Genomic DNA, 22,179 nt, shown 5'->3' on the forward strand with positions numbered 1-22,179 from the left:
GGTCTCCAGAAATGTTCAGCAGTTATCACTGAATGTCAGTGAGTGCCATTTTATCCTCATGGAGGAATTCAGTGACGACACACCTTTGCTGCATACCTACTTCCATGTCAGACACCATTTTGTCAGAGTACTACTGCTTAAAACCCAAAAAGTCAGAAGGATCGTGAGGCCCCGCTTTCACGGTCTGTATTCGTACTGAAAATCAAGATCAAGCGAGCTTTTGCCCTTCTGCTCCACGGGAGGTTTCTGGCCTCCCTGAGCTCGCCTTAGGACACCTGCGTTACGCTTTGACAGGTGTACCGCCCCAGTCAAACTCCCTCTACTGCTATACCAGCAACATCCATCTCTGACATTGTGGTCAATATAATAAAATGGGAGGCATTACTTTTGGAGCAGCCCTCACACTTGAATACAGGAACAGGTACAGCACTTATTTTTAAGAGATGCTGCTACTTCTCCATGCAAAAACGTGTTATTTCCTTTAGTGTATTGAGCATTACATGGGAACAATTATCACCAACACTAAGCAGTTCATTTAAACTGAATCACATTAATTAAGTAACCTTAATAGTAGTTCACTTTAGTGAGCAAAACCAGACTTACCAATTTATTTTCAGTACTCTCCGTGGCATCATAGTAAACAACAATGGTAGAAGATTCAGAGTTTTCCTTCAAAACTGATTTCACAATTCACTTACTGAACAGTGGTGCAAAGGTTCAACCTCTCCCAAACCGACAAGATAATAAAATGGGAGGCATTACTTTTGGAGCAGCTTCATATTTCATAGCTTTTATTATGTAGTTTCAGATTCTAAAAGTAGAAATCCGCTAATGAGAGAACCTTCAGTCAAGAATACCTTCGTATTTTACAGTGCAGATTACTCAGTTTGATAAGTCACAGAACCCACTCCTCTCTTATACTCCTCTCTTAACAGCTTATAAGGACCAGTAGTTAAATTGAGGTGCTGAATGACTGCTGTGCTAATGCTTGGTGGAAAAAACACACTGGTGTGGATGGAAAGAAGTGCTTTTAGTCCTGTATTACACTCTCGCAAGAGGTGCGTTCTTCAAGATGTGCGTTTTTTCCACCTCTTCTTCTTCGGCAAGATGCAGGCTTCTGTCAGTCTCTGAGGAGGTTTTAATAGCCATTAGCATACGTGCAACAGCAAAGATACTTGCAGCTTTTCAATACTGAATCATAGAATCACCAAGGTTAGAAAAGATCGCTAAGATGATCCTGTCCGACTGTAAATACGGGTGTGGTTTGATGCTTTCTCCTGCTGACCCACAGTACTTAAATATGTGTCTTATGTGAGTGCAACATTCCCCCTGCCATTTGGAAAAGTAAGTACAGTTCACTACCAAGAGCCAAAGAAGAAAGGCAGAATTGTCTGCAACACAGAGCAGTGCCATCAGGGCATCTTTCCGTTTGCATCTCTCTTTTTTTGCAACTAGTTATTTTTAATGCCTACAATTAGACAGATCAACATTTCTGGTTTTAATTTAATGCAGAGGGTATGATAATTACTGTTATTCTGTTCTGAATTATATCCCTAAATTTCCATATAAAGTGGTCTTGGTAAAACAGCATGAATTTGTTTTCAATTATCAGAGTATAGAATTTGTTGTAGGTTGGTTCATTTTACATAAGCACTGTCAAATTTGCTATGTGTCACCATACATCCTTTTTCTTTTTTTTTTTCTCTCTCATCACAAAAAGTCTTGGAACTCACGTTGAAGTGCTGCGCACTTTTTTGTGGGTACTTCCTAATCTTACTTTAGCAGCCTAGAGAGTTCTTCACACCACAGAAAGATTCCTTTTCATGGCATGTATCTATCTTCTTTAGCAGTGACAAAAGCAGCACTGATCTGTTGAAATGCCATGCCATCAAAAAGCACCTTATCTATTGAATTATAGATTTTAAGGGTTGGTGGGTTTTTTTTGACAATGCTCTGTCACTAGATCCTGTGTTGTAACCAAAAACAAGGATTTTATGAAATACGCTACTGTAAAATAAAGGTATCTTGTTGATACACAATCAAGACATGAGAACATGAGAAAACTCAAGTAGATGTCTGGAGGATCATGGTCAAAGAGTGGTGGTAGAACAGTAAATCACTAAGATTAATTTGTGTTCTTCACATCTAGGGAAAAATAATGTTTGATGGTATTAAAATAGGTCCTGAGTGAAAAAAAAATAAAAAAGATAACATTACTCTTGACTGGAAGAGGTAAAGTCACAGCTTTGGTGAATGAAAAAGGGATTATCTACCTCTTGTCATTGTGTCATGTATTTGTGAAAATGTAATGTAGTCTGTTCTCTATGGGTTATCATCTGAACCCATTTTATTGAACTAGTCACTGAAAATGAGTGGTAAAATTTGCCTTTACCAACAGAAGTGACATGAAACGTGGGTAAAGCCTAAAAGTAACAGAAAGGAGGAGAAAACATACAAAGGTCATCAGGTCTGTTCTCCCTGCTAGCAAAAGATTTTCATGGTCAGTAAATTTCTTAACGCTTATTGCACTTTTGTCCACTTGAAGGGAGCTTTGTCACTTTCCCAGAAGCCTGGTTCTGTAACACAACAGGCCTTGAACTAATGAAGCTAGAAATTTGACAGGAGAGGACAGAAGAAGAATACTGAAGAAGAAAAGTATAGGATGTGAGACTTGCACAATAAATAAATAAATAAATAAATAATGGCCAGAAAATGGAGGAATGCCAGGGAAATCAGAAGTAGTATTCTTACTTTTTACCTTCCCCTAGTGGCCTCCGCTGGTGAACCACTCACTGAATTGCTGGTGGAATGTAAAGCTTCCTTGAAAATAAATCCAGCTGGGGACATAGGTGGAATCACCACCTGTGTTCCCAGAGGATGAATGCTGCTTACAGCTCAAGAGGCCTCTGTGGTGCAGGAAAGTGTGTAATTGACACCTTCTTGAGCCAGCTTTACTGAATGCAATAATCATCTGGTCTTTATTTGAATCTCCCTCTTCCGGGACTGATTTCCACTGTCTTCTGTTATTCCAATTCTCCTAAAGTAGTGCAGTACATAAAGTCTCCCAGTCCAGATGCGGACCTCACATGGGCGCACGGCCACCTCCTTGCAAGCACACTCACAGTCATATGTCACTCTGCCCAAAATCTCTCAATTATTGGCTGACTTTTGGCAGCCTCAAAGCTTTTAGCTGCTTCTAACCAACAATTGGGAGAGTTGTCAAAGCAGGATTCCTGTCTTTCTAGAAGAGTGTGAAGGAGGCAAGCTGTGGGTTTGTGTTGGGATAGTATCTGCATTTATAAGTTTCGTATACTTTCTTTAGGAGGATGGGAAGAAAGAATTTTGTTATCAGGGGACAAGGATTTTCATTTGGATTAAACTAAAGACTTGCCCAGCAGTACACCAAAATCTGGAGTTGAGGAATTTAAAAGATAAATACAGAGGACTAGGACTAGAAATGAAAGGTCATTTCTAGTCCTAGTCCTCTGCATTTAGTGACTGGCTTCTTCAAAGGACTGTGGAGGTAAGGAAAAGAAAAAGCAATCAAGGCCATGCCAAAATTTGATTGTTGCTGCCACAGAATTAAGAAGAAAATAGGAATTGAGTTCTAAGTTCCAGTGTTACCTTTAGATCTTAAACCATTTTTACTTACTTCTGTTCAAGTCATGGCCACTCCAGAGTTGTTCTTTTGCTGAAAAAAATATCCTGCATAATGTATAAGTATGCATAATTCCTGTAGACACATACTTTTCCCCACTTGCAGAAAAGCCTCACTCAAAATCCATGGAGAACTGTTATTCTGTATTATCATCTTAATTCCTTCAGATAGGTCTTACTTTCAGACTCACTGGGCACTGAAGGAGTGGGACTTCGTTATTTTATCGGAGAGTTCAGTTTTCCATTAAGAAATGATCATTTTAATGTCACTGCGGACAAACAAAGAATTTTTATGAAGGGTGCACTTTGGCCATCAGAGTTTTTCAGCCAAATCCTGCCCTGAACACGACTGAACAAAAAACAGCTCTAACTTCAGTAGGATTTGTGCTCTAGTAAGAGTATTGCCCTCGAGGTACTTTCCCTATTTAAATATAAATGTAATTCTTTTCTTAATTGAGTTTAAAAAATAAAAACTTTCGATAACTGCAAAGCCCATTATAAATGAGTGGAAGAAAAAAAAAAAACCAAAACACCTTTGCAGCACAACAGGAAAAAGGAAATGCTTTGGAGATAGGGTCCAGCATATATGCTATACTCAACCATTACATCAGTGTAATTATTTTTCCCTAAGGTAAATGTCTTATGTTACAAATTCTTCCCTTGCCAGAGGCCTCAGGCTCCACAGATGTTCAGATCGCAAAGCACTCAAGTTTTCAACGCCCAAGAGGTCTCTGGGAGCTTCACCTCTCTACCATACCTACAGCCCGATCAGTTTCTGATCTTCTTGTCCCCTTTCACCTGTCAGAGGGAACTCCTCCTTGCGCTTCTTAAAACAGTTGATTCAGCTGTGGAAAGCAAGGAAGGTGTGCTCTTGCAGCAGACAGCAGACCTTTTCCTGGTTTCTACTTCTGCTGTAGTCAAATTTCCATGCTGTATTGGAGCCAAATTTCCAAAACATGTCATTTAAGCGAACACTTGCCTCTGAGAAAAATACTTAACATTGATCTTCAGCCCTACAATAAGATCCAGTCAAGGAAGGTTCAAATAAGCAGAGTTTCTTTCAGTATTTCCTAATTAGAATTTTCTATTTGAAGAGCTCATATGGTACTGTCTGATAAGATTTTCAATGACCTTTTCCCTAAGTCTTTAATAAATAAAACTCCTTAATATCAAACATATGGTAATGCATATTAGTTATGGTATTTTTTACATAGGAAATAAACTAAGTTAAAAGCAGTCAAACTGCCTGAACACATTACAATGTATATGTTTCATAATAGTAAATTATAACAAATGATAGAAAGACATTACAGATGATATTTTACATCACAAATGATAGCAATCACAACTGTAATATACACATTTTAAGCACTTTTTAAAAGGCACTTTAAATGTTCTTTTTTTTTTAAGTTGCTACTCATAGCTAAAATAAAAGTGGGGTTGTTCAAATGAAAAAGCTCTTAAGTATAAATACCACAAATATAAATGAGTGAATTGTGAAATCAGTTTTGAAGGAAAACTCAGAATCTTCTATCAGTGTTGTTTAATATGACACCACAGAGAGTACTGAAAATAAATTGATAAGTCTGGTTTTGCTCACTAAAGTGAACTACTATTAAGGTTACTCAATTAATGTGATTCAGTTTAAATGAACTGCTTAGTGTTGGTGATAATTGTTAAGTATTCCCATGTAATGCTCAATACACTAAAGGAAATAACACGTTTTTGCATGGAGAAGTAGCAGCATCTCTTAAAAATAAGTGCTGTATCTGTTCCTGTATTCAAGTGTGAGGGCTGCTCCAAAAGTAATGCCTCCACGATGTCAGAGACAGCTGTTGCTGCTATAGTAGTAGAGCTTGAACCATCCCACCAATGTTCTGTTCCATGTTGTTGCTGTGTGACAGATGGCAGCAGAGGGGCACTCTGACAAAATGGTGTCTGACATGGAAGAGGGTATGCAGCAAAGGTGTGTTGTCACTGAATTCCTCCATGAGGATAAAATGGCACTCACTGACATTCAGCGATAATTGCTGAACATTTCTGGAGACAGTGGACGTTTTCTTCTAGAGCTGAAATAATGTAGCTAAGCAACTATTTGAAAATGAAAAGTATTATATATGCAATTAATCTTTACTCAGCTTTGTACTGATTTACGATAATTTAACTTGATGCAAAATGTGCAATTACCACAAATTGAAGAGTGTACAATCTGAAGTGCTGCGTAGGTGGGCACTGGAAGCGTGAGCTTCCAGGTGTAGTTCTGACAGAGATGGTACACTGGCCCCAGTCCACAGCATGTTTAGATAATTAATCTTCAGTTCAGCCAATCATCATTCTTTGTCCTCAACAGATAGCCCAGTGGAATAAGAAGGTTTGTCTCATTCTTCTCACCTTCCTTACACAACTGGCAACTTGACTGTTCCCCTTTTAACAGCGTAGTGCAGAGCAATATAAGCTAATATGTCATACGCAGCTTGATGGTGCTGGTTTCATCTCAGAGGAAACTTGAAAAAAAGTGCCAAGAAGTTAAGATATGAAGAAAATGAAAGAAATTTGATGTGCGGTATCCAACCCTAAAAAAGCCACAGACAAAGCCTGTGTTGTAGGTTTCACATGAGACGTCAGAAGTCCATTGATGAAAAACTGAAGTAAGAATAACGAATAATGTATAATACTACAGAGAATCATACTACTTTGTTGCGTGACAGAAATAATTTCAAAAGCTATGGAAATCATGGCAGTGATGAAATCGGAAATCATAGGCAAGCCTATTATTTGCAGTGATAAAGCTGAAAGTACACATGAACAACTGTTTCCCAAACCCAGAAAAAAATAAGTATGGAAAACTCAGCTAGATTTTTAACTGACTGTGTCATCTAATGGATCAATGCTGCACTGATTTCAGTATCTTTACAAAGTTTTGATTAAATGCAAGGGTAAGTTGACTTTTTAGAGTGTGGTGGAATTGGCTTACTTTGAAAAACAGGAAGCAGTAGATGCATTGCAAATACAAAATAAGTAATATTACTGTAGTCCAGTAGAATAATGCAGAACTACTATTAGTAGAAATACTAGCCTGATCCTATGAATGCAACTTGCCATACTTAATACCTCAGAGGTCCTGTGTTCATTTGTCAAGTTCTGGCTTCATCTGTACTTCATTAAAAGCTCTTAATTCAATTTTCACCTGTTTGCTCTTTCAACAACTTCACTTTCACGCTGAGCCTGCTCCCAGGATATTGAGTGCTAAATAAAATCTTCAGCATACTAACAGAATGATCTTCTCTTACTAATACTTCCAATAACTCACCTTGAATGGCAGGCCTAGTGTGACTCATTGGCATTCCTGGACCCTTAAACGAGTTGAACTCCACTCTCAGGAGAAAAAATAGGACTGTCTTTGTCTGGGCACAACAGATATATTCATTCATTAGGAATCTTTGCAATATGCCGCACTGTTCCCAAAGCAACTGATTTGCCTCTATTTACTTCCGACTTCATCACAGCAGCTTGGTCAAAACTCTCAGAAACTCATACAGTAACACCTACAATCAGTTCAGATTCAGCTGCAGAATTATTTTTGGCTTGTGAAGGAGGAAGACGCAGATTACCAGTCCCTTCATCCACAGTGACAGCAACTGACAGGTTCTAACAAGACTATCAAATCTAACCTTTCAGATAACCCCCAAATCTAAATTTTTTCTAGCAAACAAATAATCAAATTATGTCTGCCTCTACGTTAGGAGCCTTCAGATGTCCCTGCACAAATCTTTTTGCATGGAAATAACTTGACCTATTTACATCTCCATTTCTGAATCAGGTTTCTCCTTGGTTGTTGTGATGAAAAAGGAAGGATGGCAATTGTATCAAATTAAAACAAGTTAAACTGTGCTCTTTCCCAATTAGGGCTTTTGTGGGACATCTTTCATCAGGAAGACAGGCTCATCCATCACTTGGATCTGCAAATACATTTAAAAAGTTTCATTCTCTGTTCTTATTTAAAATTACTTATCATGAATGTGGTAGAGTTGCAAAATGTTGTCTGCTTACGAGTACAGCCAGGGTGCTTGGATCTACAACAGAACCACTGGTTTTGAAAGGCTGGCAGACCCCGAGTTAAATTCCAAAACAACTATCAGCTTGCGAATAACCACATCTGTGAACTGAATTTGAACTGCTAATTAAATATTCTGTTTATTTCTACGCATCAGCTTCTCTTCTCAGTACTACCTCTGGAGAAACAAATCAAGTTAAAGTTTTATTCTTCAGTCATACAACTAAAATTTTAGCCGTTGTAATACTACATTCTTTTTTAGAAGCCAGAGGAGAAAATTGCCTTCTATTTAAATACATAGTGTTTTTACATTGTCACAGGATTTGATGTTTAACATATAGCTGTACTAATCTTCGTGGCAAACATAATAACAAAAGAAAGTTGTTTGGAGATTTTTCTATTTTTATTTAAAAAAATAACAAAAACCTTTCTATTGAAGGACCACATGTAAAAACTATGGTTTCTCTGCACAGAGAGCAAGGCTGCTTATTACCTACAGTATACTAGCTATGATGAACAGACCACCATAGTTGTGACAACTGATGTTGCTGCCTCCAGGGTAAAACAAAGGTTTACATATTACACAAGCAATTTAACTGTTTTCTAAACATATTGCCAAGACAGTGGGAGCTGGCAGCAAGCACTGTGTTTTAGGTTTTGGATACTTGGATTAGAACCGACTGCTGATTATAGACCTTTTTATTTGTCCTCTACGAATTACAAGCAACCTAGTAACCCAGCAAAGAATCCTTCACAGCACTTAAACTTGTCTTCATGGCTTCCCAAAGATTACATACACAAATCACTCCACAAAAATGGTGCAAGAGACTTGTGCATAGATAACTACATGAGACAATTGTCTTGTTCTAACTTAAAGAGTTTCCCAAAGTGAAATGTTTTATAATCCTTTTTGTGCAGTAGTCAGGAAAGAAATAAAAGAGTTTGGGCAAAGATTATCCACAAGAAAGAAACTTTTTTTGGGTTCCAGCTGCAACACAATAAAGAACATAATTAACTTCACAATTCTTTGTGTTTTTCATTTGACTGCAGGGAGGAGATGAAAGAGGACTGTTAAGCCTTGCATTCCATCCCAATTACAAGAAAAATGGAAAGCTGTATGTGTCTTATACCACCAACCAAGAACGGTGGGCTATTGGACCTCATGATCACATCCTTAGGGTGGTAGAATACACAGTATCCAGGTATCAGTAGAAGTCTAAAATTCACAAATTCTATATTTACCAGCAACCTTCCTCATTTTAGTATACCCTGCTTCTAAAATGAACTACCAGATTTACGAAGCATATACTTGGGCACTTGCAGAAAATTTACTGCTGATATTTATTTCAAACAGTAGTTTTGGAACACCAGTCAGTGTACTGACTTGCCGTTTTTAAGACCTCTTTTTATTTGTTCTGTCATTTTTAACTATATTTATTTCCTACCTGTGCATGGGCAGCACAATATTTTTTTGAGAATGCTGGAAAACTGCAATTTCTCAAAAATTATTGTTTGACATTTTTATACCGAGTTACAACATCCTCATCTTAAAGTATGATTAGAATGACTCACATTTATTTTTAGAATAAAAACCAGTGATAGTGAGCTGTGAAAACTGTTCATATCTTTGCATTGCAGGAAAAATCCACAACAAGTTGATATAAGAACAGCAAGAGTGTTTTTAGAAGTAGCAGAACTACATCGAAAACATCTAGGAGGGCAGCTTCTGTTTGGCCCGGATGGCTTCTTATACGTTTTCCTTGGAGATGGCATGATTACTCTAGATGATATGGAAGAAATGGATGGTTTAAGGTACAAAAGCTAACAATGGATAGACTTCGGAGTCACAGTCAAAAATGTCTAGCAACTATCAGCAAAAAATCTTATTCACGCTTTCTTAATTATATTACCTCACTATTTTCAGCACATGAATTTAGCAAACAGTTAATTTTCAGAGCAGTTGTACTACTTAGAGACATGTTGTAGGTGTTTGCTATCAAACCCTGTAAATACTGGAGTCCTCGCTAACAGATCTAATTCTATTTCAACACAGATTAGACTTTTTTTTTTTCCAGACTATTATTCTATGAACAAGACAGCTTTACTGAGCAAATGTTCCAGCAGACACACACCAGAGTCGATAACAACACTTATCACTTAGGAACATGTCTAGAGAATGTAAAATAGCAATAGTCCTTTGGTTCTACTTACACGGTTTTCTCGAACAGCTTTAACCCTGTGTCATTATGCTGCAGAATCACTGAAACAGAATTGCTTGGTTGAGCTGGCAGTTCCTCTGCCATGAGCAGGGGCACCTTTCACAAGATCAGGTTGCCCAAAGCCCCATTCTGTGTTAGAAATGCAAAATGTTGGCCCAACATTTGCCTTAATTTAGACAAAGAGTAGTGCTGAGCCTTTAGAGACCTAAAAGGAGTTGCTCTGCTCAAAGGACTCCGGCTCTCTGGAATAACAGGTGTTCCTGTCCTTGACAGTGGGGTTATGCTTAACACCAAGACCAGAGAGCAATGCTAGTACTTCATGAGATTATTAAGTAAAGCAGGTGGTTTCTTTTACTGGCTCATTGTAGCATTATATGCAAAATACTTTTAAAAAGAAAACAATGATTTTATCCTCCAACTTTCTCAGTGATTTTACAGGTTCTGTATTACGCCTCGATGTAAATACTGACCTGTGCAGTGTCCCTTACTCCATACCACGGAGCAACCCACATTTTAATAGCACAAACCAACCTCCTGAAATTTTTGCACATGGACTCCACAATCCAGGCCGGTAAGTACATTACAATCAAATGGAATTAATCTGGAGCAGGTCCTGGTTTTAGCCAGAAATATTGTATTTAATCTGCTAGCATAATAAAGGTACTCCTGAATTTTTTAATTGCAACTTTTCCATGTCCACATATATGTCTCAGTTAGAAACAAATGTACACTGACAAAAGGGATGGAGAAGAGAATGTACAACTATTAAAGTCAGGACTAAAATGACAGAAACAAAGTACTGGCACATTCTGTTTTTGTTTTTTTTCTCCTCTATGTTTCTTTTCTCTATGAAACAAGAGAACCTAAAGCTGAGAGATGGGAAAACATAGCCGGGTCTGGAATCTGAGAAATTCGAACAGTAGAATCTTGACTGAGAGAAAAAAAGAAAAGGCATAAGAAAAAAAATGTGAACATCTGGTGAAATCTAAGCAACAACAAGGAGGAAAGCAACACTTTAACTAACAACACATAATTCAGCAAATTAGGTGGGGGGGAGTAGTGCTGAAGTGGCATTTAAAGTGAGTGAGAAATCAAGTTGTTCAGATATCACATAGATTCTTGGACTTCATAGAAGTCAAAGATTTCTCACCTAGCTTGGCTAAAGCACTGTTCACCTCTAGCGCTACTGAGCAGAGTACATTCCACCCCTAGGTAAAAGTGCAGATTTGCTCCCCATTATATAAAAATGGTGCAGGGTTGGGAAAGATATTATCTGTTGAACTGATGCACCTCTCAGACAGATATTTTGACTTGTTATGAAGTATGTCCCTCAAAGGAGTAGGAGCCACAAAGGAAGAGTAATCCTTCAAAATGTAATCCTTCATACTATCGTTAGAGAGCTACAAGTTATGAGTTCGTATATCTCATGGATTTTCATTTATTTTTTGTTTTACAGATGTGCTGTGGACCACCACCCAGCAGATGTAAATATCAATTTAACAATACTTTGCTCAGATTCAAATGGAAAGAACAGATCTTCAGCAAGAATCTTACAGATAATAAAGGGGAAAGACTATGGTAAGTTCCATCCAGGGTAAAGCTAATGGAAATAGAAGGTTTGGGTGGCTATGGAATAATAAAAGGAAAGCAGAAAAGAAAAGATAAAGGATGGTAAAGCCATGGTAGGTATCTTACTGCATTGTAAATAACCTACAAAAGATATAACTGAAGTGCAAGAAGATAAAAGATTAAAGACAAAACAAAGTTTAAGCGACTATAAGTAAGCTTTGAGAAATAATGCTAGTTGTTAGTCACTCAAAGTTCTCGTTGTAGTTGCAAATGACAGCTTATAAAGGAAAGATTTTGGAATATCACGAAGTGATGAAACTGTATACTTAGTCGTTCACAAATAACCTTGTAAGGTACAGAATAGAAACCTCGTGGAATGTGCTTCCTATAATGGCAAAAATGAGAAAGACAACAACAGACTGAAATCAAGCAGGGAAATGCCTGAGCTCTGCTTAAATGTTACTAAAAATCAACAACCTACTGAGAGAAGTGCACTACGCTACTACTTCATAATAAATGATTAGTTCAGATTGCAACAGGATAAACACACTCAGTAACTTAAAATTGTAGTGTTTTATGTGCTTTCTGAATCAGTACGACTGCCTCTCACAACTTTAATTTAATGTTTAACTCTGATACCAAGATCATTTGCTAGGTCAGGCAAGCCAGGTGAGTTAATCTGAGCTATCATCTGTCTTGCTTGACTATTTAACAGCTCCTAATTCATGGTGGTAAAGGTGGTAAATTTCAAAGGTGTGTAAAAGCGTCAAGAACCAATCTATTTCCTGGAACATAACTTTTTCAAGTTTTATTCACATCCCCAGTAAAACAGTTGTGCTGACTAGTATCATAGTCCCAATGTGTAATGCAATTGTTCTGCTTCAGTTACTGCATGTATTTTCTGTGTGCATTTTATGAAAGCCAAACCAAAGAATAGTATTTGGTAAACCACTGCTTCAGTAGAATGTTGACTGCATCGTTATTGCAGAGTAAACTAAGCAATATTGTGTGTAGTCAGAACAGCTTGCCAATTTTAATACAAGGCTGTGGGTCAGCTGCTTAAATTAAAAAATGCTCATCATCCTTTTCTCCAACACAGAATTTCAGCTCTTACTCTTGTACGACAATCTGGGAAATTCCTTTTTTAAAGATCTGCAGAGCGCACTCCAACTGAAAACAAAGTTCCTATGAAACAAAAAGTTCTGTTGGCTGTGGCTTATTTTCAAATTATGCAGTTGGCATTTCAATTTGAGCCTGCATTTACCCTACATAAAATGAAATGTGACTGCATGCACAGGCACATTTACCTTGAAATGTTATCAAAGATATTATTTGATGTTACTAAATCGCAGTTTTCTACAAAAAAAAAACAACAACAACAACAACAAAAAAGGTGTAGGAACAATTACAATAGCAAGATTAAAAAGTATCATAAAAAGCTACATCCAGCAATATTAGTGTTTAATGGCACATAACACACATAATGTATTAAAAAATGTGATTTGAAAGAGTTTCTTAAACCACTGAATGGGTTTGAAAACAAGATCTGATGAAAGTCAATGGAATTTGTGCTCTTGCGTACTGGTGAAGTATAAGCCCCCTTTTCAGCAAAGGGAGTTTAATTGCACTCCTGAAGTTCAAGAGATCTATTCTGTAGACTGTATTGACACATAAAAGTTAATAGCAGTAATCACATTAACTTAAATGGAAGTCTGACCTAATCCTGATACAGTTTTATTCTCTTGGCCTGTGCACTTGGAAGAAAGTAATTATCGTGTCTCCGACCTAAATTCCTAATTAATTGTTTCACAAACAGCTTTCGTTGCAATTTTCTGATTTTCCTAATGCTTTATTTCCAGCTATACATTTTGAATTCTGAGGATCATTTAAAGGGAGTTAATCTCTTTCTCAAAGTAATAACACTTTTCATAAACGTGAATCAAAACTTGAAACTGCATATGATCTAACACTATGGTAGTTCCTTTTCAGAAAGCGAGCCTTCGCTTTTAGAATTCAAACCATTCAGCAGTGGAGCTTTGGTCGGTGGATTTGTCTATCGGGGTTGCCAGTCTGAAAGACTCTACGGAAGTTATGTATTTGGAGACCGCAATGGGTAAGTTCCTTAAAATTTCATCAGCCTTAGACATAAAATACACATGAGGTACATTTTGTTTCCAGCTTCCTGCATAAAAGAACAGCGACAGAGTTTTATATTGTGACGCTTTGCCAAAGTAGCAGCATGATGACGTAGTTTAACTTCTAGATTTGGACTCAAAGAGCACGGCATTCACATGAAGATCGACAAAGCTAACATTTCTAATCCTTGGAATAAAGTGCAGAGAAAGACGCTAACATCACAGCACCCTTCAGATTTTAGTTCCACAAACACTTTACATTCATCACTTACATTATAATGGAAGTAAATAAAACTGCCTGGGTTTTATGGAAACATCGATGGAGCAAAACGAATGCTCTTTAAATGAAAGAGTGTAGTTTTCCCATGCCAAGCAAGTACTTACAAACGACCCGATATGACATGTCAAAACCTACTCTTGTAGTGTTTGAATTATAGGAAGGGAAACCCTATGCTTTTTAAGCATCTGAAAAACAACAGGCAGGAAATAAGGTGGTGAACTGCATACATCTATCTATGGAACTACTTCCTGCAAGAGTTTACTTATTTACCTGGACAGTAAAAATTCTGTACTCAAATTGTAATACAACAATTTGCTTTCTGTGTTTTGGAATATAGGAATTTTTTAACGCTGCAACAGAATCCTGCAACTAAACAGTGGCAAGAAAAACCACTCTGTCTTGGCAACAGCGGTTCATGTAGAGGTTTCTTTTCAGGCCCTGTCTTGGGATTTGGTGAAGATGAACTAGGTAAACAGAAAAAAATACATGTTTTTTATATTTTAAGTCTTATAAGTATTGCTAGCTAAACCATTTGAAATCATGGTAAACGTTTAAATGGAAGAAATCTGAAGGCTGGCTTCCCTTTGCCAAAACTGTCTACACTGCTGTTTCAGCCTCACCTTGCCAGCTGTGTAAGAAGAGCTGTTAAGAGAAAGGGTCAGAGGTTCTTATTTTCTCTCACATTCTGTGAACTCTGTCACAAGTTATATGCTTGTTTTTATTTCCAGTGTTACAGATGGCCAGAGGTATTGCATGAGCAGATGGATCCCCGTTTTTAATATAGAATTCCCCCATTATATATATTTTTACCAATTAGGTACGATATGAAAAATTATATTAAATTATTTAAGTTTCAGATGGCAATGATTCTGTAGTATATTTCAGCTAAGATTGCCTTCTCCAAAGTTTTTTTCCAAATCTCATTGTGCATATATAGCTAGATCACAATTGTTTGACATCTTAGGAAAATAAGAACTAATTAATGTATTGATTTTTTAACAGGCGAGATTTACATATTATCAAGCAGTAAAAGTATGACACAATCTCACAATGGAAAACTCTACAAGATCATTGACCCAAAAAGGTGAGTATTTCACGAGTCCCTAAGATGAGTCTTCCCTTCAACAGCTTAAAAAACAAAACAAAAATGTAGTTCTTTCCATGTAGCTGGATTGTGCAATACTTACATTAAATAAGAAGGTACAGTTTTAGTGCAGATGTTTCTCATAAGTAAATGTAACATCAGCAGCAAGCAGAATAAATTCCCTGAAATAATCGCTCTCATTGAAAGTGACTGCCAGAACAGCAGAAGTGTAGTTGCCACTAATTTTTACTCCTTAACATCATGTTAAGTGCTGACAACTTTCCGACTTAGATTCTCATTTTTTGTATATTTTCATAGAAGTTTAGACACATGGAACCATATGGATCAGCACAGATAAAAGATTCTCCTGGTAGTTAGGAAATCAAATGACTTATAGGTGCTACAGAGGTTATACAGTGCCTATGGAAGGCAGAATGTTAGAATTCCTCCCAAGGCTAGTGCTGCCTTACCTGCCACCACACTGTGACAGTTCACCAACAGAGCTGGCACAAAAGCTAGGTACTGGTTGACAGTATCTACTCTGAATACTGGAAAGCTACTAGAGAAATGGTTTGATGATACTAGTTCTAGGTCCGTAATGTCACCAGCTACTATCTCATCAGCACCAGTTTCACTTCCCCACTGTTTCAATTTTCTTATAAGCTCTGAGGGACAAATTCATTCTTTCCCAAACATTGCTGCTGTTCTCTAGAAGACACTGTCAACTGAAAAGAATACAGAGGACCCAACCTTCAGTGGGTGCATTCTGTTTATTGCTTACTAGTTTTCAGTTCACCTGTATCTCACTGGGAAGATTTAGAGTGCAAAAGAGAATCCAATGAAAGAAAGCTTACATCCTTGGGCCGTGTGATAGAAATACACTCAAGTCACAAACATTTGTTAAATCTGCTGTTTCAAAGACACTGACGAATCCCACCCAAATGATTTATAAGATACAGAATTAATATAACTGGTACAGTTATATTTACCAGCTGTAAAACTAGAATACATGAAAATTACCAAACCAGAGCTTCTTGGGATGCGATTACTTTCAAGTACTTTACACAGCAGCTACAGCCATGAAAATGTCAGGGAACCAGGACAGACTGCCAAAAGCTAGTCCCCTGTCCAGCCCCAGCAGCAATAAGAGAAGGTGACAAGCACTTACTTAGACTGGTGAAAAACCATTTCCTTCATGATGGATCTCGCTGCTCTGTGAGACCAATCCATGGCACGTAAAGCCACATCCATTCTGCAAAAATATCAAAAATTAACACAGAATGAAAGGGACAACAGAAATGAAGTCTGTCATACTTCAAACTCATCATCTCAACAAAAACAACCTAGATTATCTGTTTCTCAGTACATCATCTACTTCAGCATGAGCATCACTTACAGTCAGACATCCATTTTAGATTTTGATGTTGACTGTATAGGAGGGGTATTTCCTTTCCTGCCGGTATTTAAACTCAAAAAATTGTTATTAAGACAACATGTAAAATCAATAAGAAATTCATGACACTGGGTGCACACTGTACTTACTACAAGTCACAGCTGAGTTTCACTGTTTTTTAGTTATGCTACCCAAATCTGCAGCAACGAATTTGGAAGCAGATGTTACTTCACTCTGTCAGTCAAGGCTATTATGGATGTTTTATTTATCCTTTCTGGAATTAAAAACATTTTTTAGAACAAAACTTGCTATTCTTATTGGGATTGTTTAGACTGTTGCTGTACGGTTTTAAGTGAATTTTACACCCTAAATCCACTATTAGTATCTAATTACATAGGGCTGCCTTGTTTGACCTCAGCTTTTTGTTCTCGTTACCTCTTCCAGTAGGGTGGTCTTCAGCTGACATACCTGAAAGGCCAGACCTCCCATTGCTGCACTCACGTTTGGCTGTTTTCATGTATGGAAAACGGTTAAGACTGTTTGGTTACTGGTGAAAGTAACCAGAAAACTCTAAAATGCTTTTGTAAATTGGCACGTGTTTGAAATTAAACAGGCGATGGCGAAGGGATATAGCGTTTGGTAACACTATTTAGAAACACGGACAGTTTTCATTCGGGCAGAGTTTTGAGTTTGGCTGTTTGTTTTTGTTTTTCATCTCATTACCACTGCTGGTTTTTTAAGTGAAAAATAATCAGTTATTTTCACAAAAGAGCACTGCATCTCTGCTTACCACACCACACTGTTTTCATATTACACTTGTAAACAATTTAAAAATTCTGTGGCTTTGGCAAACACTTATATAAAGCTTTATTAATTCATATTAATATATTGTTAATCACATGCTAATATTTTTTTGTGTAATGATATTTTGCTCTTCTGTTTAATGCCTTCCTCAAGATACGTACCATACAAATACATCAAATAAAAGTGCAAAGTCAAGCATAGTGAGCTTTCTAAAACACAAAAGTGTTACAGGTAGGCTGCGAGCATCAGGTCTAAAGTTATCAAGGCACTGATTTGTTTAATCTTAGAAATTCACTACTTAGAAGTTCTCAACAAAGCTCCGTGAGGCGTGGCCCCTGGCAGACTAATCTATTTGCAAAGGGAGCCTTCCATGTTCAGGGCAGTACAGAAAATTACATCTGTCATTCCTTGCTGGAAATTAAAAACTTCCTGCACAAAAACAATCTTCTAGTGGTTTTTCATAAGCTACTGCAAGCTACCAAAATTACTCTTTTATTCTAAATAATAGATGTTACAAGAGATGCAGGATTTTGTTTCCATCTTCATAGAAAACTAGAAAGAAACCTACTACTTGTATATTGCTAGGAGTAGAAAGTTTCCCAAAGACGTGAGCTCGTTAAAACATTAGAAGTTCAGAGGATGAATCTAGAGAACTCATTGCATGAATCATCAATAATGAGCGATGGGAAGGTCCTATCCTAAAACAGCCTTTCAGATGTAATAAAAATGAAGGGCTACATGGAGGTGATATGGTAAAACTGACAAATATGTTCAGCATAGAGGATGAGAATGCCCCCCATCGAAGCAGTCTGAAACTCAGAATTCAGGGTACCACAGGCAACTTCTGTTTTTCACCCCTCTAACACGTCTCCATATACTTCATGTCTGAAAGAGCCTCCTGTGAAAAACACCGAACTAAATAATCCCTCTCTCCATGACAGTGTTGCTATAATGACACACTGCTATTTGGAAGCTCTTAGACAATGCAGTGAGAAATCAGAAACCAAAACATTACAACCTGAATTTAAAAGCCAAGGATATGAAGTGCTGTAAAACATATACATACTGTGTATTGGCACAAATGAATAGAGTGAAGAGTATAGGTAATACCGTGTTTTGATTTCCAAATGGAGGAGACGAGAGAAGTCTTAAGAAATACAAAAACATAAATTGAGGCAAATTGATTAAAATAGCAGGTCTTTTTTAATTTCCAACATTAAAAACACAGCCATTCATTGATGACTATCAAAATAAAAAGTAAAAGTGCAACAGTATGAGAAGTAAAACTTTCAAAGGCTAGGAACAAATGAGTAAATACAGGGAGAAAGAGCAGTGGCACATAATTCTCAAATAAAAGATAGCTCAGGTCAGATGTTATAAAAGATCAGTGCAAATTAAAAGCATTTTATAAATTGTCTTTTTAACCAAAACAAGAAAAACTTCCTAGCCTTATGCTTCCTATTTTATAATTTCTCTCTGACTGCCTGTTTCTACAAGTACGTACGAACAGTAATCACTAAAACATTTATAGAAAAAAAAATTATGCAAATGGCGATACAGAAAATGTTTTATCCCAAATATTCAAGCTAGTCAATAACAGAGAAAATGGGAGACAAACCTGTTAGAAATGACAACATAATCCTTTTGTATCATGAGAGGAGAAAATCAGATGCGGGCAGCATTAGAAGTACGTATTTTAATAGGAAATATCTGTTGATAAGTCTTTATCAGCTGTAATATAAACATTATTACCAGCTGCTCTATGGTAAGTTGGTAAGCACAGCCAGAGTGTGGCTTTGTAAGTCTTCTTTTAGAACACTTACTATCACTTTTACTTCTGAGCAAATTCTAGATAAAATGATAAAGGTTCAGAGAAGACAGGGAAATAGCTCAGGGAAAAGTGACAGGGAATGCTAAAGAATTCAGTTTAAAAGATGAGACTAAACACAGAGAAGTGTGAAGGATAATCATGCACTGCTGTATTCCCTCTGAAGTTACGCTTGCAACTGCCTATACCACAGCTTCAACACTGATAAATAATAGTGTTGAACAGTGTGGCTCACTGGAGCTAGCAGATAGTTTTTAGAGAGGAAGGTGGAGTTTAAGTAAGTGTCCTTGCACATGTAAGAAGAATTCCTCTTCCTCTCCATATGTTTAACACCTTATAGATCTGGATTTCAATGTGTTTTCTATCAACAGCCAGAATAGCTGCTTTCCACTGGGCTGAAACTTGAACTTGATTCAAACCGTCTCATTCCTCTTTCATGCCCCTCCAGAGTGTGTAATTCTATTCATCATCATTTCCAACACTGCCTTCTGAGATGTCCGCTATCAAAGAGTCTTTTCAAACAGAACGATTTCAGACATTACTGAACTATATCTAGGTTATATCTCATTTTGACATCGTTCAGCCTCTTTACAAGAATGTTAGCAATTTTACTTTTTATCATGCATGAGACAAGAGTGTTTGACTGTAAGGTGTAAAAGCAGTATCTGTGAAAGAGGAGCCTTCCTGAAGTCCTTAATTACTCTGAAAAAGGAAGCTCAGAAACACAGAATACCGGAGTGAACTGCAGCAATATAGTTCTGATTATAGGGTCATAGAAATATGGTGAAGCTACTACCAGGCTGCCTGCAGAATGAGCAAATTTCGCTGGTGAATGCTCTCACCAACCCAGGTGGGCCACACGATTTCTTTCTGTTCAGAAGGTTACTATCCCTTAAGTCATTTGAGGGAATGGAAAGCCAGAATTAATGTCTAATTATGTTTAGTTTAGCCGTAGCATGCAAAATTCTTATCTCATTTACCTACCCACATGCAGTTACTATTCCCAGAAGAGACACTAAAGAGAAATTAGAGCTTTTTGCAAATACCAGTCTAGAGAGTTTCACTTTACAGAAGTACTTGACAAAAACTCCTTTGTAACCACGATGGAAAAACCTAAGGATTTTTTTCAATCACATCACAGCTCACTGACTGTAAAAGTTTTTGCTTTGGTTTGGGATTTTTTTTTCATTTTTCTAAGTCTTTCTAGCGCTGGCTATTAAGGAGTTCTCACTTTTTATCACTTTATAAGGCAAAACCAGCTCCGTTTATCTTTTGCTTATTTTCTGGAGCCTGCAGGAAGCCTCTGCCATCCTAAAGAAAGTCATACATAATAGAGCAGCTTTAGCCCAGTAAGCCAGTCTTTCCCAATTCATCAGTCAAAGTGTTATGCAAGTGGCCCCCTAAATTGATAAATTCCCACAGTGCCTGTTGACCCAGCTGCCAAGTGCTCATGCAGCAGGTGTTGTTTTCATGACCACCCTGACAGTAATACAAACTGTTTAGCAGTTGCATTGACCTCTTAGCTATTAACATTGATACAGGCTTCATTGGGGACTAGTTCTCAAACATGACAGAATTTCTTAAGACTAGAGGTCATGAACAAGTATACCATATAAGAATAAATTTGATATGCTGCTGAGTTTAAATCTTAAAAGCTGCGAGTTTTTTCCACATTATTCCCATGTAGTAAATCTGGAGACAAGTAACGAGCTTTTGGCATCTCTCCCAGGGCTAAAGGTATACTTTTTAATTTTAGAAACTGTACCTGAAGAGATGCTATATTTATTCTGTGACAAGTAGTAAATTACAGTGAAGCAAAATTATTTTTTCTTGACTTTTTCCCTTATAAAGGACAAAAAAATAAACTAGTGTATAAACTTCGGTGAGATACTTAAGCATCACTCTAATACCAAATATCTTGGGTCCAGCTAATTGAAGTGTAATTTTACTTTCATATAGTTTGTACTATAATCAGTATTTCTTTGGCCATCTCATTTGTTAGAATTCGACCATCCAAGAATATTGTCTCCTTTTTTTTTTTTTCCACTTCGGTGGGAAAGTAGAGATTGTTAATATTGTGTCAAGGGCGCGATGAAGGAACTATTTTCTGCTCAGTGCCATTGTATTACTGATGAATTTGACCCTCCATTTGCATTGATTTACATATATCTGAGTTACAGGCTAACACATATACAACAACTAAATCACTGCACACTCAGTGGGGCAGTGAAAAGCTGTATGGAGGAAAGCGTGGAATTCTAAGCAATTATATGATGAGTTCTAATGTAATAAAGCTTGTCAGACTTCTGTGTGCTTCAAAGCTAACAATAGAGGTTACTTGCCTACACCAGCTACAGTAACATAGTCAAAATTATTTTCCATATTTTACCGTCAAGAATTCTCAGTTCACTGAGCACGTTAGGGAAGGGACCTAGCAAGGGCCCCAGCCTCCAGTACTTTTCCTCCACCTTCCATACATTTAGATTTGTTTCAAAGTTTCATGAAAGCATGTTTTAACAAGCAAGATATACTGTACCACACTGTATATATGAACAGCTCTTTAAGATAACTAGAATTGTACAGACCTTATAAATAGTCATTATCAGCTACATTTTTGGCTGACTTTCTGCGGACCAAATACTACTGCTCACTGGAAGAGTAATCAAGCTGTACCCTTTAGAGTTTTATAGATTGAGGGAGACAAGTAAAAAAAAATTCTCTCCGGCTCACAGTGTGTCTCCATCTATTCCCCCCCTTTTTCCATGTCAGGAGACACAGTGAAGCACTAGTTGTATAAACAAAACCTTACGCAGTCTAAGTGCTGGAAAGATCAAGTCCCAGCAGTCAGTTTTGAGACTTACGTTATCTTTGTAAGATTCAGTTCAAAACACTTACAATGAACCTGAAAATTTCCACCCCTTATAGCCTTAAGAATGTAAAGTGTAAGTATTGTGGGGCAGGGACTTTCTCATGATATGTGTTTGTACCAGAATGGCATTCCAATCCTGAGAAAGAAGTGTGGCTTTTCCCATAGTACAAATAAGGAAAAACAGTAATTCTTCTCACACACAAAAAGGATTCTGCTGCAGCTGCATTTGTATTACTCTTCTCCTAAGGCACTCTGCCAACCAGAATTTTTTCCATCTTTGTTTCTAC

General features: G+C 37.3%; 1 protein-coding gene across 1 annotated transcript in view; it reads left to right on the plus strand.

The window, feature by feature from the left end:
• HHIP (hedgehog interacting protein) overlaps positions 1 to 22,179 on the plus strand; it is a 71,967-nt gene that overhangs the window by 41,539 nt on the left and 8,249 nt on the right. The window contains exons 5-11 of the mRNA XM_065736381.1: positions 8,762 to 8,913; positions 9,350 to 9,523; positions 10,358 to 10,501; positions 11,387 to 11,508; positions 13,489 to 13,612; positions 14,252 to 14,382; positions 14,917 to 14,998. Coding sequence (XP_065592453.1) covers positions 8,762 to 8,913; positions 9,350 to 9,523; positions 10,358 to 10,501; positions 11,387 to 11,508; positions 13,489 to 13,612; positions 14,252 to 14,382; positions 14,917 to 14,998 — 929 coding nt within the window. The remainder of the gene's footprint in view (positions 1 to 8,761; positions 8,914 to 9,349; positions 9,524 to 10,357; positions 10,502 to 11,386; positions 11,509 to 13,488; positions 13,613 to 14,251; positions 14,383 to 14,916; positions 14,999 to 22,179) is intronic.

Source organism: Cyrtonyx montezumae, unplaced genomic scaffold (assembly GCF_038088225.1).
Source record: "Cyrtonyx montezumae isolate F1298 unplaced genomic scaffold, pur_monq_1.0 scaffold_2, whole genome shotgun sequence".
In the NCBI taxonomy this organism is placed as follows: domain Eukaryota; kingdom Metazoa; phylum Chordata; class Aves; order Galliformes; family Odontophoridae; genus Cyrtonyx; species Cyrtonyx montezumae.